We start from the raw sequence: 13,252 nt of genomic DNA, 5'->3' as shown, positions 1-13,252 counted from the left end.
GCGGTTCCTCCTTTTCACACTGCTTGGTCCTGGTTTGGTGAGTTATTCTGTCACGTTTGTCATAACGGGGAGAACAAGGCGCAGCGTGAGATGAATACATTCTTCTTTATTTAAACAAAGAACACTAAACAAACTAACAAAAATAACCAAACGAACGTGAAGCTATAAACATGAGTGCTGACATGTACAGTAACTACACATAGACAATAACCCACAAAACCAAAATGGAAAATGACAACCTAAATAGGATCCCCAATCAGAGACATCTATAAACAGCTGTCTCTGATTGGGAACCAATTCAGGCCACCATAGACCTACATTTACCTAGACAATACAAAACCCCATAGATATACAAAAAATCCTAGAACCAAGTCAACAACACACATACCACCCTCGTCACACCCTGACCTAACCAAAATAATAAAGAAAACAAAGATAACTAAGGTCAGGGGGTGACAGTGCGCTCCGATTTCACCGGATGTTGTCGAATTTGATCCCGCTAGAGGGATTTCCGCACTAAGAGGTTTTAAGCACATTAAATCGCTTTACAACCGGTGTAGATCCTAACTGGCATACATAGGTTGCAGTTGAGTTTCAAATGCAACTTTATAATGAAGCATGATGATCTTGATGATCTTTTTAGCCTTCCTGTGACATTGGTTGCTGTAGCTGTCCTGGAAGGCAGGTAGTTTGTCCCCGGTGATGCGTTGTGCAGACCGAACCACCCTCTGGAGAGCCTTGCGGTTGTGAGCGGTGCAGTTGCCATACCAGGCGGTGACACATCCCAACAGGATGCTCCCAAATGTGCATCTGTAAAGGTTTGAGAGGGTTTTAGGTAACAAGTCACATTTCTTCAGCCTTCTGAGGTTGAAGAGTCATGTTGTGCCTTCTTCACCACACTGTCTGTGTGGGTGGACAATTTCAGTTTGTGTACGCCAAGGAACTTACAACTTTCTACCTTCTCCACTGCTGTCCCTTCAATGTGGATAGGGGTGCTCCCTCTGCTGTTTCCTGAAGTCCACTATCAATTCCTTTGTTTTGTTGACGTTGAGTGAGAGGATGTTTTCCTGGCACCACACTCCGAAAGCCCTCACCTCCTCCCTGTAGGCTGCCTCGTCTTTGTTGGTAATCAAGCCTACTATGGTTGTGTCGTTTGAAAACTTGATGATTGAGTTGGAGACGTGCATGGTCACGCATTCAAGGGTGAACAGGGAGTACAGGAGGGGACTGAGCACGCACCCTTGTGGGTTCCCTGTGTTGAGGATCAACGAAGTGGATATATGGTTTCCTACCTTCACCCCCTGGGGGCAGCACATCAGGAAGTCCAGGACACAATTGTACAGGGCGGGGTTGAGACCCAGGGCCTCAAGCTTAATTTTGAGCTTGGTGTTCAATGCTGAGCTATAGTCAATGTACAGCATTGTTACATAGGTATTCCTCTTGTCCAGATGGGATAGGGCAGTGTGCAGTGTAATGTGAGAGGCCCCGGTGCACAACTGAGCAAAAGGACAAGTACATTAGAGTGTCTAGTTTGAGAAAGATGTCTCACAAGTCCTCAACTGGCAGCTTCATTAAATAGTACCCATAAAACACCAGTCTCAACAGTGAAGAAGCAACTCCGGGATGCTGGCCTTCTAGGCCATCTATCCACGGTTTCTGGTTAGGGTAGATTTTAATAGTCACGGTGGGTACAACATCTCCAATACACTTCCTTATAAACTCAATCACTGAATCAGCATATACATCAATATTATTTTCTGAGGCTACCCGGAACATATTCCAGTCCACATGATTGGTCAAACCAGCGTTGAATAGTTCTTAGCATGGGTACTTCATGTTTGAATTTCTGCCTATAGTAAGGGAGGAGCAAAATGGAGTCGTGGTCATATTTGCTTTAAGGAGGGCGGGAAGTTAGAGTAGCAGTGATCCAGTGTTTTTCCAGCGCGAGTGCTATAGTCAATATACTGATAGGTAGCCTTGTTCTCAAATTAATTTATGTTGTTACAATTACACCATGGGTCGTTAATCATGAAACATACACCCTCGCCCTTCTTCCCAGAGAGATGTTTATTTCTGTCAGCGAGACGCACAAAGAATCCAGGTGGCTGTACTGACTCCGACAACATATCCTGAGAGAGCCATGATTTCATGAAATATTACTATATGTTACAATCCCTGATGTCTCTCTGGAAAGCAACCCTTGCCCTGATTTCGTTGACCTTGTTATCTAGAGACTGGACATTGGCCAGTAATATACTCGGAAGCGATGGGTGGTGTTCGCACTTCCTAAGTCTGACCAGAAGACCACTCCGTCTTCGTCTTCTCCGGCAACGTTGTTTTTGGTCAGCCTCTGGAAACAAGAAAGTTGTATTCCTGATCGTAGTGCTGGTAAGTTGCTCTGATAGTTCTGTATGTAATAACACGTAAGATTTTCTGGGCTAACAATGTAAGAAATAATACATGAAAAAAACAAATACTGCAAAGTTTCCTAAGGACTAGAAGCGAGGCAGCCCTCTCTGTCGACGCCATTTTCTTGCATACCATACATTTGCACTTATAGACTCATTGCTGCTATTTGAAGAAATATGCTCATAGTTTATCAAAATTTTAAGCTAAACTTTCTGATCTGTTGCATCACCTCATTGCTTTTAAAAAATGTATTTATGTGAGTGGTTGTATTAATTAGGGGTCTCTCGCATCCCACAACTGTCCTAGACTATGTAGAATACCAATAGAACAGTTCAACTTTTGTACTATGGGGATAGTAGATTTACATAGGCTAGTGCTTTTGCTGTTCCTTACGCCTACTTATCGTGTTGGCTGATAACAAATAAATGTCGACAGTTCTTCTAACATCTTCAATATGCGCCTTGGAATTCAATGAGAAGGATGCGCGCAGTTACATCCCAGATGTGTCTGTCTTCACTAGTATCGTACTTCGAAGCTGAGATGCCTTTGAGAAGGACACGATCAGGTGACGGGCACTGGCTAATAAGAATTAAGATATCTGAAAGAGCAATGTGAGTGAGATGCTTCGTAGCACGCAGCAGGGAGAAGGGAATTATTATATTCAGCCCGAGGGCACAACGGTCACTGGCCGCAAAAGGCCAGTGATTTATTTTGGGGAGGGAGCATTACCGCCACACAAGGAGGTTGCAACCGGGAAAATCGAGGCATTATCAAGCGCTTGTAAAATTGTGAATTATAGACTGATGAAGTCTGTGCAGCCTGTGCAAGAAACATTTTTCAAAACATCATTGGAGTCGCATCATGCAGCCTTAGAATGTATTAAAAATCACACATACAGTACGGCCCAACGTTTGTATCACAAAAAACGTTGCATAAATAACTCTAAATTAAGCATTTAGCAGGACCGGTTCCTTTGCTAACCACTCAACACAGAATAGCCGTGTGTGCACACTTCCTCAGAAATCGTTTGGAGAAAATATCCTTTCTATTTTATTCATCAATGTTTATTATCTATGCATAGTCACAAATGATCTCGACTAACCTTTGCCCCCTGTATACAGCCTCGTTACTGTTATGTCATTTTCTTGTGTTACATTTTGATGGGATTTTTTTTAACCTTAGTTTATTTAGTGAACATTTCATTAACTCTATTTCTTGAACTGCATTGTTTGTTAAGGTCTTGTAAGTAAGTATTTCACAGTAAGGTCTACATGTTACGGTTTTCTGTATGTGACAGAACCCCCCCCCCCCCCAAGGTGCGGACTCCCGGACGCACACCAAAAACCATAGGGGAGGGTCCGGGTGGGCGTCTGTCCATGGTGGCGGCTCCGGCGTGGGACGTGGCCCCCACTCTATCAAAGTCTTAGTCCCTCCTCCTCGCATCCTTGGATAGTCCACCCTCGCCGCCGACCATGGCCTAGTAGTCCTCACCCAAAACCCCACTGGACTGAGGGGCAGCTCGGGACTGAGGGGCAGCTCGGGACTGAGGCAGCTCGGGACTGAGGGGTAGCTCGGGACTGAGGGGTAGCTCGGGACTGAGGGGAAGCTCGGGACTGAGGGGAAGCTCGGGACTGAGGGGTAGCTCGGAACTGAGGGGAAGCTCAGCACTGAGAGGAAGCTCAGCACTGAGAGGAAGCTCAGCACTGAGAGGAAGCTCAGGCAGTTGGTTGGATCTGGCAGATCCTGGCTGGCTGGCGGTTCTGGCAGATCCTGGCTGACTGGCGGATCTGGAAGGGTCTGGCTGACTGGCGGATCTGGAAGAGTCTGGCTGACTGGCAGATCTGGAAGAGTCTGGCTGACTGGCAGATCTGGAAGAGTCTGGCTGACTGGCAGATCTGGAAGAGTCTGGCTGACTGGCGGATCCTGGCTGACTGGCGGATCTGGAAGAGTCTGGCTGACTGGCAGATCTGGAAGAGTCTGGCTGACTGGCGGATCTGGAAGAATCTGGCTGACTGGCGGATCTGGAAGAGTCTGGCTGACTGGCGGATCCTGGCTGACTGGCGGATCTGGAAGAGTCTGGCTGACTGGCGGATCCTGGCAGACTGACGGCTCTGGCTGCTGCATGCTGACTGGCAGCTCTGGCTGCTCCATGCTCACTGGCAGCTCTGGCTGCTCCATGCTGACTGGCGGCTCTGGCTGCTCCATGCAGACTGGCAGCTCTGGCGGCTTCTTGCAGACTGGCAGCTCTGGCGGCTTCTTGCAGACTGGCAGCTCTGGCGGCTTCTTGCAGACTGGCAGCTCTGGCTGCTCCTTGCAGACTGGCAGCTCTGGCAGCTCCTTGCAGACTGGCAGCTCCTTGCAGACTGGCAGCTCTAGCTGCTCCATGCATACTGACAGCTCTGGCTGCTCCATGCAGACCGACAGCTCTGGCTGCTCCATGCAGACTGGCAGCTCTAGCTGCTACATGCATACTGACAGCTCTGGCTGCTCCATGCAGACCGACAGCTCTGGCTGCGCTAAACAGGCAGGAGACTCCGGCAGCGCTGTAGAGGCGGAAGGCGCTGGCAGCGCTAAACAGGCGGGAGACTCTGGCAGCGCAGGAGAGGAGGAAGGCTCAGGCAGCGCTGAGGAGGCGAGGCGCACTGTAGGCCTGATGTGTGGTGCTGGCACTGGTGGTACTGGGCCGAGGACACGCACAGGAAGCCTGGTGCGGGGAGCTGCCAGCGGAGGGCTGGTGTGTGGAGGTGGTACAGGGTAGACCGGACCGTGCAGGCGCACTGGAGCTCTTGAGCACCGAGCCTGCCCAACCTTACCTGGTTGAATACTCCCGGTCGCTCTGCCAGTACGGCGAGGTGGAATAGCCCGCACTGGGCTATGCAGGCGAACTGGGGACACCGTGCGCAAGGCTGGTGCCATGTAAACCTGCCCAAGGAGACGCACTGGGGACCAGATGCGTAGAGCCGGCTTCATGGCATTTGGCTCAACGCTCAATCTAGCCTGGCCGATACGCGGAGCTGGAATATACCGCACCGGGCTATGCACCCGCACTGGGGACACCGTGCGCACCTCAGCATAACACGGTGCCTGCCCGGTCTCTCTAGCCCCCCGGTAAGCACAGGAAGTTGGCTTAGGTGTCCTACCTAGCATCGCCATACTCCCTGTGAGCCTCCCCCAAGAAATTTTTGGGGCTGACTCTCGGGCTTCCATCCGCGTCGCCGTGCTGCCTCTTCATACCAGCGCCTCTCCGCTTTTCCCGCCTCCAGTTCTTCCTTGGGGCGGCGATATTCTCCAGGCTGTTCGCAGGGTCCTTCTCCGTCAAGGATCTCCTCCCAAGTCCAGAAATCCCTATTTTGTTGCTCCTGCTGCTGCTGCCTGTTGACACGCCGCTTGGTCCTGTTGTGGTGGGTGATTCTGTTACGGTTTTCTGTATGTGAAGGAGAGTCGGACCAAAATGCGGCGTGTAGATTACGATTCATGTTTAATGACCAAACACACTAAACACAAACACTACAAAACAATAAACGTAATGAATGTAACGAAAACCGAAACAGCCTATACTTGTATAAACTAACACAGAACAAGGACAAAAGGACACTAAGGATATAAGGACAATCACCCACGAAACACTCAAAGAATATGGCTGCCTAAATATGGTTCCCAATCAGAGACAACGATAAACACCTGCCTCTGATTGAGAACCACTTCAGACAGCCATAGACTTATCTAGAACACCCCACTAAGCTACAATCCCAATACAAACACACCACATACAAAAACCCATGCCACAACCCTGGCCTGACCAAATAAACGAAGACAAACACAACATACTTCGACCAGGGCGTGACACTACACCTGTTGTATTCATTGCATGTGACAAATAAAAATGTATTTGATTTGATTTGTATTCTTCATACTATAAAATTATTTTAAAGTAATGCCACAGGTTTCTAAGCACATCCTGTGTCCTAAATGAACTAGTGTAGCCCACATCCATATGGCATAGCCAGATCAGGGCCTAACATAAGGACAACTCAGAGTATACAATTCTGTTCATCTGAAATAGACTACATTTTCTTCATATCATGTTTCTTTAGACCTATCTAAAATAAATAATGAATTTATTGTGATGGTGTAGGCTATATTATATAAATGGATCTATTAGACTTTTTAAAATGTAGATGTTCCAAATATCTGCATCAGTGGCTTGTAGGCTATGTGTGGAAGCCAGGAGATGCAAAATGTGTTTATGGTAATTAACAGTCAATTACCATGAGACTGGCAGTTATTTGCTTGACAATCACCGGCTGACAAAACTTCATGACCGCCACAGCCCTACACCTACTATAGTAGGAGAGAGGCTTTGCATCGAATCAGCATTTCCACATTTAAAGCAGGCTACATGTCCACATACAGAATATAATACTTGTTACATTATACATTAGTAGGAAAGGTCTTGCTACTAAGCTATGGATTTCCATAGGCTTTGATTTGAACCTACATCACTGACACCTGACACTGATTTGAAGCACAGACAGGTGACAGTAATTTAATACTATGAGGATTGTTTGTTCAGCCCCCCTCCCCTTTTTCCAAAATGTATTCCCTATAATAGAACGACAACACATTGTAACAAACAAATGAACATTAAAGTGTTTCCTCTCCGATGACAGTTCAGTGGAAATCAATTACACATGCAGACAGACACAAGGGACCGTAGCATGCCACTTCACAGTGAATGAAGGGTGCACAGGGAGATGAGTGTCACTGCTACATCTGTAGTCCTGAAAATATGATGTAGCCCACAATGTGGGGGGGAAATACAAAAAACAAAAAACATTGGTGTCAAGTCCTCTTTGAAAGCATATTCATCCGCTTAAATAGTGTTTGAGCAAGGTATAGAAATAAAACCCCTTGGCACCGACAAATAGTGAAGCTGTTGGCCACCACAACCTGTCCCGACTACCACCAAGGCACAGGCAGGCCCACAGCCACACACTGGCCAGGCAGGCTAAGTTTATTGCTGTGACCATTGATCTGTGTACAGTCCATTTATCATTCATGAAAGGAGCCAGTGATCTTCACAGTATATTAGATGAAACAACTCAGATCATCTGTCAACTGCTCTCTTATTGCTGTTTCCCTCTCCACAGGGATTTGGGCTGCTTCCATCCTTCTTCCCCATTCGCAGGTTGCTAGGCAACGCAGCTGGGGGCATGGCTGCTAGTGTGTTTGCCTCGGCGGAGGCATAGATACGTACTCCAGCAAACTGTTTTAATGGCTGCTGGGGCTTTTTTCATGCTTATGAGCTGTCTTTGGGCATTCGTTTCAGGGGTTGTGTGTGTGTGGGAAACTCAGAGGGTGGTTATCGCTAAGGAGGAGGAGAAGGGAGAGGGGAGGGATGGGGCTGTGCCGGTGCCATTTTTGTGACTACCATTAGATTTGCCTAAAAAGGCCAGCCATGACCAAGTGCTTATCTATATAACCAAGAGTAATACAACACAGCTCAAAGCAAGATGTTCATGAAATTGACACAAAAGGAATTCAACAATATTTAAGAATACTTCATTTTGGCAACCAAGGAGAGTAATGCACTGCTATTGAATTTACTGGTCCATTGCCTGTAGAGAGGACAATAATCTTTCCAAAAGTGATGTATGCCACACAGTGATGTATGCCCCCAATTTGTTTTCAACCTGAATATTCAACTGCGGGGTGATTGAGAAGCATTAGCTCTGTTGTGAGATTAGTTTTACAGGGAGGGCAGAAAGGTCTGTTTTAAATTAGCTCATTCTAATACTAGTAGTTGATGATTTCAGGATTTGAGACATCAGATGAACAGGCCTCTTCACTCACACATCTGCCTTCAGATTCATCTCCATCTCCACTATCTCTTAACAAATGATGTCATTGAACTTCGATACCCCTTGTTAAAATACTATCGTTAGTTTCCCCCCCATCTATGGTGATCAGTCACAGCAGTATCCTATTCATTCTGGGTAGGGGGGCTGTTTTATCATTGAGAGAAAGCCGGCTAACATAAATAAAGACACCACTGTTTGTGATGACTAGATTTCTTCTTAATCCACCAGGACATCTGAATGAAAATATGGCTGTTGATTTAGGGGAGAATGTTTTCATTTGGTTGGCCCTTTCACTGCAGTATTTTTTGAAGAAACTAGGCAACCCAACCCCGACTAATTGACCACCGTCCTCAATGATCCTCTGTGCTGCTGCAGAACTAAGCAATAGACCATTCTCACAAATTTGTTTAAAAAAATCCTACAATTCATACAGAGCTAGAAAATCTCCAGTGAATTCTGGTAGACAAAGAGGAGAAGGAAGGAAGTGCTTGCATAGAGAAAAAGGAGGAATGCATGAACAAAACAGGGTTGAGGTGTTTCTAGCTGATGAATAGCACCAGGTAGCTGAATAACAGTGAGGTCAGAGGTGCTAGCAGCTCCAGCAGTCCAGGCACAGCAAACCCCCCTGCTCCCTCCTAGCCCCCCTCTCCCATCTGAGAACCACACCCCTTCCCCTCAGTGCCAGGTGATTTGTCTGAGGTAGGGTTAGGCTGACCTTTTTATTATATCTACTGTCATAACTGCACCAAAGCTGGACTGAGAGCAACGCACAAGAACAGGAGAGAAGGAGAGGGAAAGGGACGAAAAAATAAATCGAGACAGTGTGTGTAGAGGAAAATATGGAGAGAAAGAGAGGAGAGAGAGAGAGAGAGGGATGAGAGAGCGAAAAAAAAGGAGAGAGCCTGGGCTGATGCTAATTGCTTTAGATACAGCACTATGTGGGCACTGGGAGATAGAAGCAGCAAAATTACTGCTGCAGGTTCTCCCCAGCCCCCTCCTGCTTCTCTGTCAAAAATATATTAATTATACCTCCTCTCTCCACTGCCCTGAGTCACATGTGCTGGAGCATGCTGATCCACTGTGTCTGGCACTCACACTGGGGCAGTGTGTGTATGTGTGTAAGTGTTTGTTTTTCTGTATGTGTGTGGGTGGGGGCGGGGGGGTTAAGCTGGTTGCTTATATAAGGACAGGATGTGTTTTTTGTTTTTATCTGTATTGTTGTGCATGCAGAGGACAGGGGGAGGAGGGGGACCAAGCAGACTAGTGTGTGTTTATTTGTGTACAGACACTGCTGGTGTACTGCAGGCGATGACAGCGTGATAATGTACCATGCACTCATTTGCAGTAAGCCACTTATAAACACACAGAGATGCAAATGCATTTCACACACACACACACACACACACACACACACACACACACACACACACACACACACACACACACACACACACACACACACACACACACACACACACACACACACACACACACACACACACACACACACACACACACTAATATGGGAGTGCAGTGCTGTTGTTCGAGCGATATTAGAGCCCTGTATTCACTGAATGAGTATGATGGCCTCAGTGTTTAATAACTATTATTAAACTACCAACCGGTCGAAGGTCCTGAATGGATGATAACTATGATCAAAATACAGAAGAAGCACAATGAGAGCCATTTCGAATGAACTAATCCAATAGTTCCTGCTGTGTTATTTTCTGGCTCAGAAAAACATCATATAAAGAGATACAGTATACTGTACATAGAAGGGTGTTGATGAATTTTACCTGTTGATCAGTGTCCTCTTCGTCACTGCTGATCTTCAGGTCATCCTCAAGCATTCTGCAGAAAGACACAGCACCAGTCAGGTCAAATAGACAGCTTCAGGTCACCAATTTATGTACTAATTTATTCAACAAACCTATACTGAGGTCTCCTTTATCATCCACCTTTCTATTTAGGGATTTTGCTTATGATAAAATATGAATGAAATGAACAACCCTTTAATAACCCTGCAACAATTCCCCATATAAAGTCAAAACATATAGTACTGCTCAAAAGAACTAGAAAGAACTTCTATATTATTCAAATCAGTGCATGTAAAATGTATTTTTTTATTAGGACACTAGCACAATACTTTTTGGGATGATGTGCCATTATTTACAGAAGTGCAAAATGTATCTCTCCATAGTGAGGTTTGGCATTACTCTACTCTCTGTTATATATACTATCTTTCAATGCAATTCAACATCCAATCCCTTAGCTTGCTTCAGACCATAAACTATCAAAAAGTGTTTTCAGAAAGAATGATGTCATCTGACAAATGGTTATGGGGTGTGATGACATCATAGTAAAAACACAATAAAACCGGGCCAGCAGGCAGGCTAGCAGCGAGCTAGCGCTTAGCAACCTACATTTCTACATAGAGTGGCTGACTGGCCCGGAGTGTCTAACACAACATGGCTGTTAAAAAATAACCCAGGCGGGGAATTTCCCCCTCAGTTAGAACAATAAAAGGAGCTCTATGAGAGGGGGAAATGTGTTTAAAGTTTACTTTTCTATGACCTAAGCTGTCGTGCAGCATCTTAGATTGGGCAGAACTTTGAACAAAACTGCCAGTCATTAACCTGATAATATTTAACAGATGTCAGGAGAAGAAATCTTCGCAACACAAAACCAGGTGGCTGAGGTGGATGCTTCCAGTGGATTTGCACTCAGTTGGAGCCAAGCTGGGGGGGGGGGTAATGTCTGGATGTACATGCATGTGTGAGTGTGTGTGTGAGTGTGTGTGTGGATTTGAGAGAGAGACACAGAAGAAAATAGAAAAAGAGAAAGAAAGAAAAAGAAAGAAAGAGGGAGGGAGGGAGGGAGAAAGAAGAGAGGGACAAACATGGTCTATTTCATTTTTAACTTCTCTCCAGCCGGTGTGGATGATCCAGCCTTTAATTGGAGACAAATCAATAGTAGGAAAAATCACACCTATAAATTCACCTGAACAGTGTACACTGCAGCATCTTACCCACAGCCCTATTCACTCTAGGAGGAGAGGCGTGGTTATACTGTTCACTTTTATGACACCCCAAAAGACGTGTATAAAAACGATACCCTCTTAAAGGAGGCCTGAAGACCCTATAAATGATGAACGTAGGCTCGGTGCACATCTGTTTGAAACATTGATAGACCTCCAATCCAAATGAACTGCATGAAAAAGAATTAGCCCCAGGACATCTCCCTCTGTCAGGAAACCACAGATACGCAGTTGCAACAAGATATCAGGACCAACAGGACTTTATAATAAATACCTTTGAGGATAAATAATAGATATAGACTGTTTCAGCCTGAGAGTGAGATAGTGTTTTTAATGGACTAATTGGGGCTGTGTTTATCACTTTGCTAAATTAACCTTCAAACCACAAGGAGAACAAGGAGTTAAACTGAGTTTATATTATTTTAACTTGAATATAAACACTTTGGCAGCACAGCTAGAAGTGAGCTCACAGAAATATTCACCTCATTACAATTGGCACACCATGAGATATAGAGACCCAATCTGCATTAAGTCATTTAAATTATATATTTTTAAACCCCTTCTTTCCTACTTGGCATTAGTTGAGTGTATGCTTAATGTTTGACGTTTTGGCAAACATATGTGTTTTTTTACAGGCGCTCAAAGCACCTTGATAAACCTGAGTGAAGCGCAGTCTCATGATTTAAAATAGGATTAGAGTCAGCTCTGGTGAAGCCTTGAGAAATAATGTGATTTACAACATCCTATCTTACTACCAGGACCATTAACATGGAAACAGAATTACCAACCCACACCATGTCTTTTTCACTGAAGCCATCCATGAGTGAGGCTCATTTGAATTGTGTGGTTGGCACTGGCACTGTTTCGTCCTGTTCCTTTGCTTTTACAAAAGTCACAGTACAGGAGTGTCTAGGTCAGGGTAGAAGTGTCTCAGGTAGGTCAGGAGTGTCTAGGTCAGGGTAGAAGTGTCTCAGGTAGGTCAGGAGTGTCTAGGTCAGGGTAGAAGTGTCTCAGGTAGGTCAGGAGTGTCTAGGGCAGGGCAGGAAAGGGCAAAGGGAGGGTCAGGAAGGAGAAGATTAGTCGGGGCAGCAGGGCAGTTCAAGGGGTGAAGGGAGGAGGGGTGATAGGGGGAGAGAAGAGAAGAGGAGGGGTGGGGAGGGGAAAATAGAGATGAGAGGCCGTACAGAGCTGAAGAGGGCAAGCCCAGACTAGAGCAGCACAGCTGGTGGAGTGAAGCAACACAGCAACACGCGGTGACAGAGTCTCCTGGCACTAGCCCACTAGAGAGCTAGCGTAATGATAGGGAGGGACAGGCACAGGCTGTGATCATTAGCCACCAGCTAACTCCCAATCACTACCTCTGTCTATCTGTCAGAACCCTCAGGGAAAATCTCTCTCCACCCTTCCAGCCTTTCAGAATTCACATATACTGGAGACAAACTATGATAAGTCTTTAGAAATAATACATATTACACAGACAAATGTTCAATATTTTGTGATAAGTAACTATGATACTCTGAATGAACTGGATGCTGGAATTTTGATAAGGTATTATATATTATTATAATGTACTTCATATTAAGTAATGTGGATATCAAGAGTGCCTATATGGCTTCAAATGTTTTTATTGCATTACCTTATGAAAATCATGTGTGACTTGAGCATGTCTGACTGACATGACAAGCTGTTGAGAAAATAAAAGAAACCACCAAAACACTTTCTCAGTAAATCGTATAAACGTGGTAAATGGCGGTTGTCCGAGGCACTACAGAAAAGCATTCTAAACATATCTAATCACCAATGTCCTGATGTTGACATTTCTCCTGAACACAGAATTAAACTGTTTATCACTGAGTGTAGTACATGTCAATGTGTCACTGATACATAATTGCACTCATCAACAAGACCACTCTCTTGGGCACTGCAATACCCCTCCCTCCCCCTA

At 45.4% G+C, this 13,252-nt stretch overlaps 1 protein-coding gene across 1 annotated transcript in view; it reads right to left on the bottom strand.

Moving 5' to 3' along the window:
• Nucleotides 1-13,252, bottom strand: part of LOC135526168 (AF4/FMR2 family member 2-like) — a 178,621-nt gene that overhangs the window by 55,447 nt on the left and 109,922 nt on the right. The window contains exon 9 of the mRNA XM_064954305.1: nt 10,067-10,121. Within this exon, the coding sequence (XP_064810377.1) occupies nt 10,067-10,121 (55 nt within the window). The remainder of the gene's footprint in view (nt 1-10,066; nt 10,122-13,252) is intronic.

This window comes from Oncorhynchus masou, chromosome 32, assembly GCF_036934945.1.
Source record: "Oncorhynchus masou masou isolate Uvic2021 chromosome 32, UVic_Omas_1.1, whole genome shotgun sequence".
NCBI classification, from domain to species: Eukaryota; Metazoa; Chordata; class Actinopteri; order Salmoniformes; family Salmonidae; genus Oncorhynchus; species Oncorhynchus masou.
The sequence above is the reverse complement of the archived record's forward strand: the minus strand, read 5'-3'. Positions and strand labels throughout refer to the sequence as shown.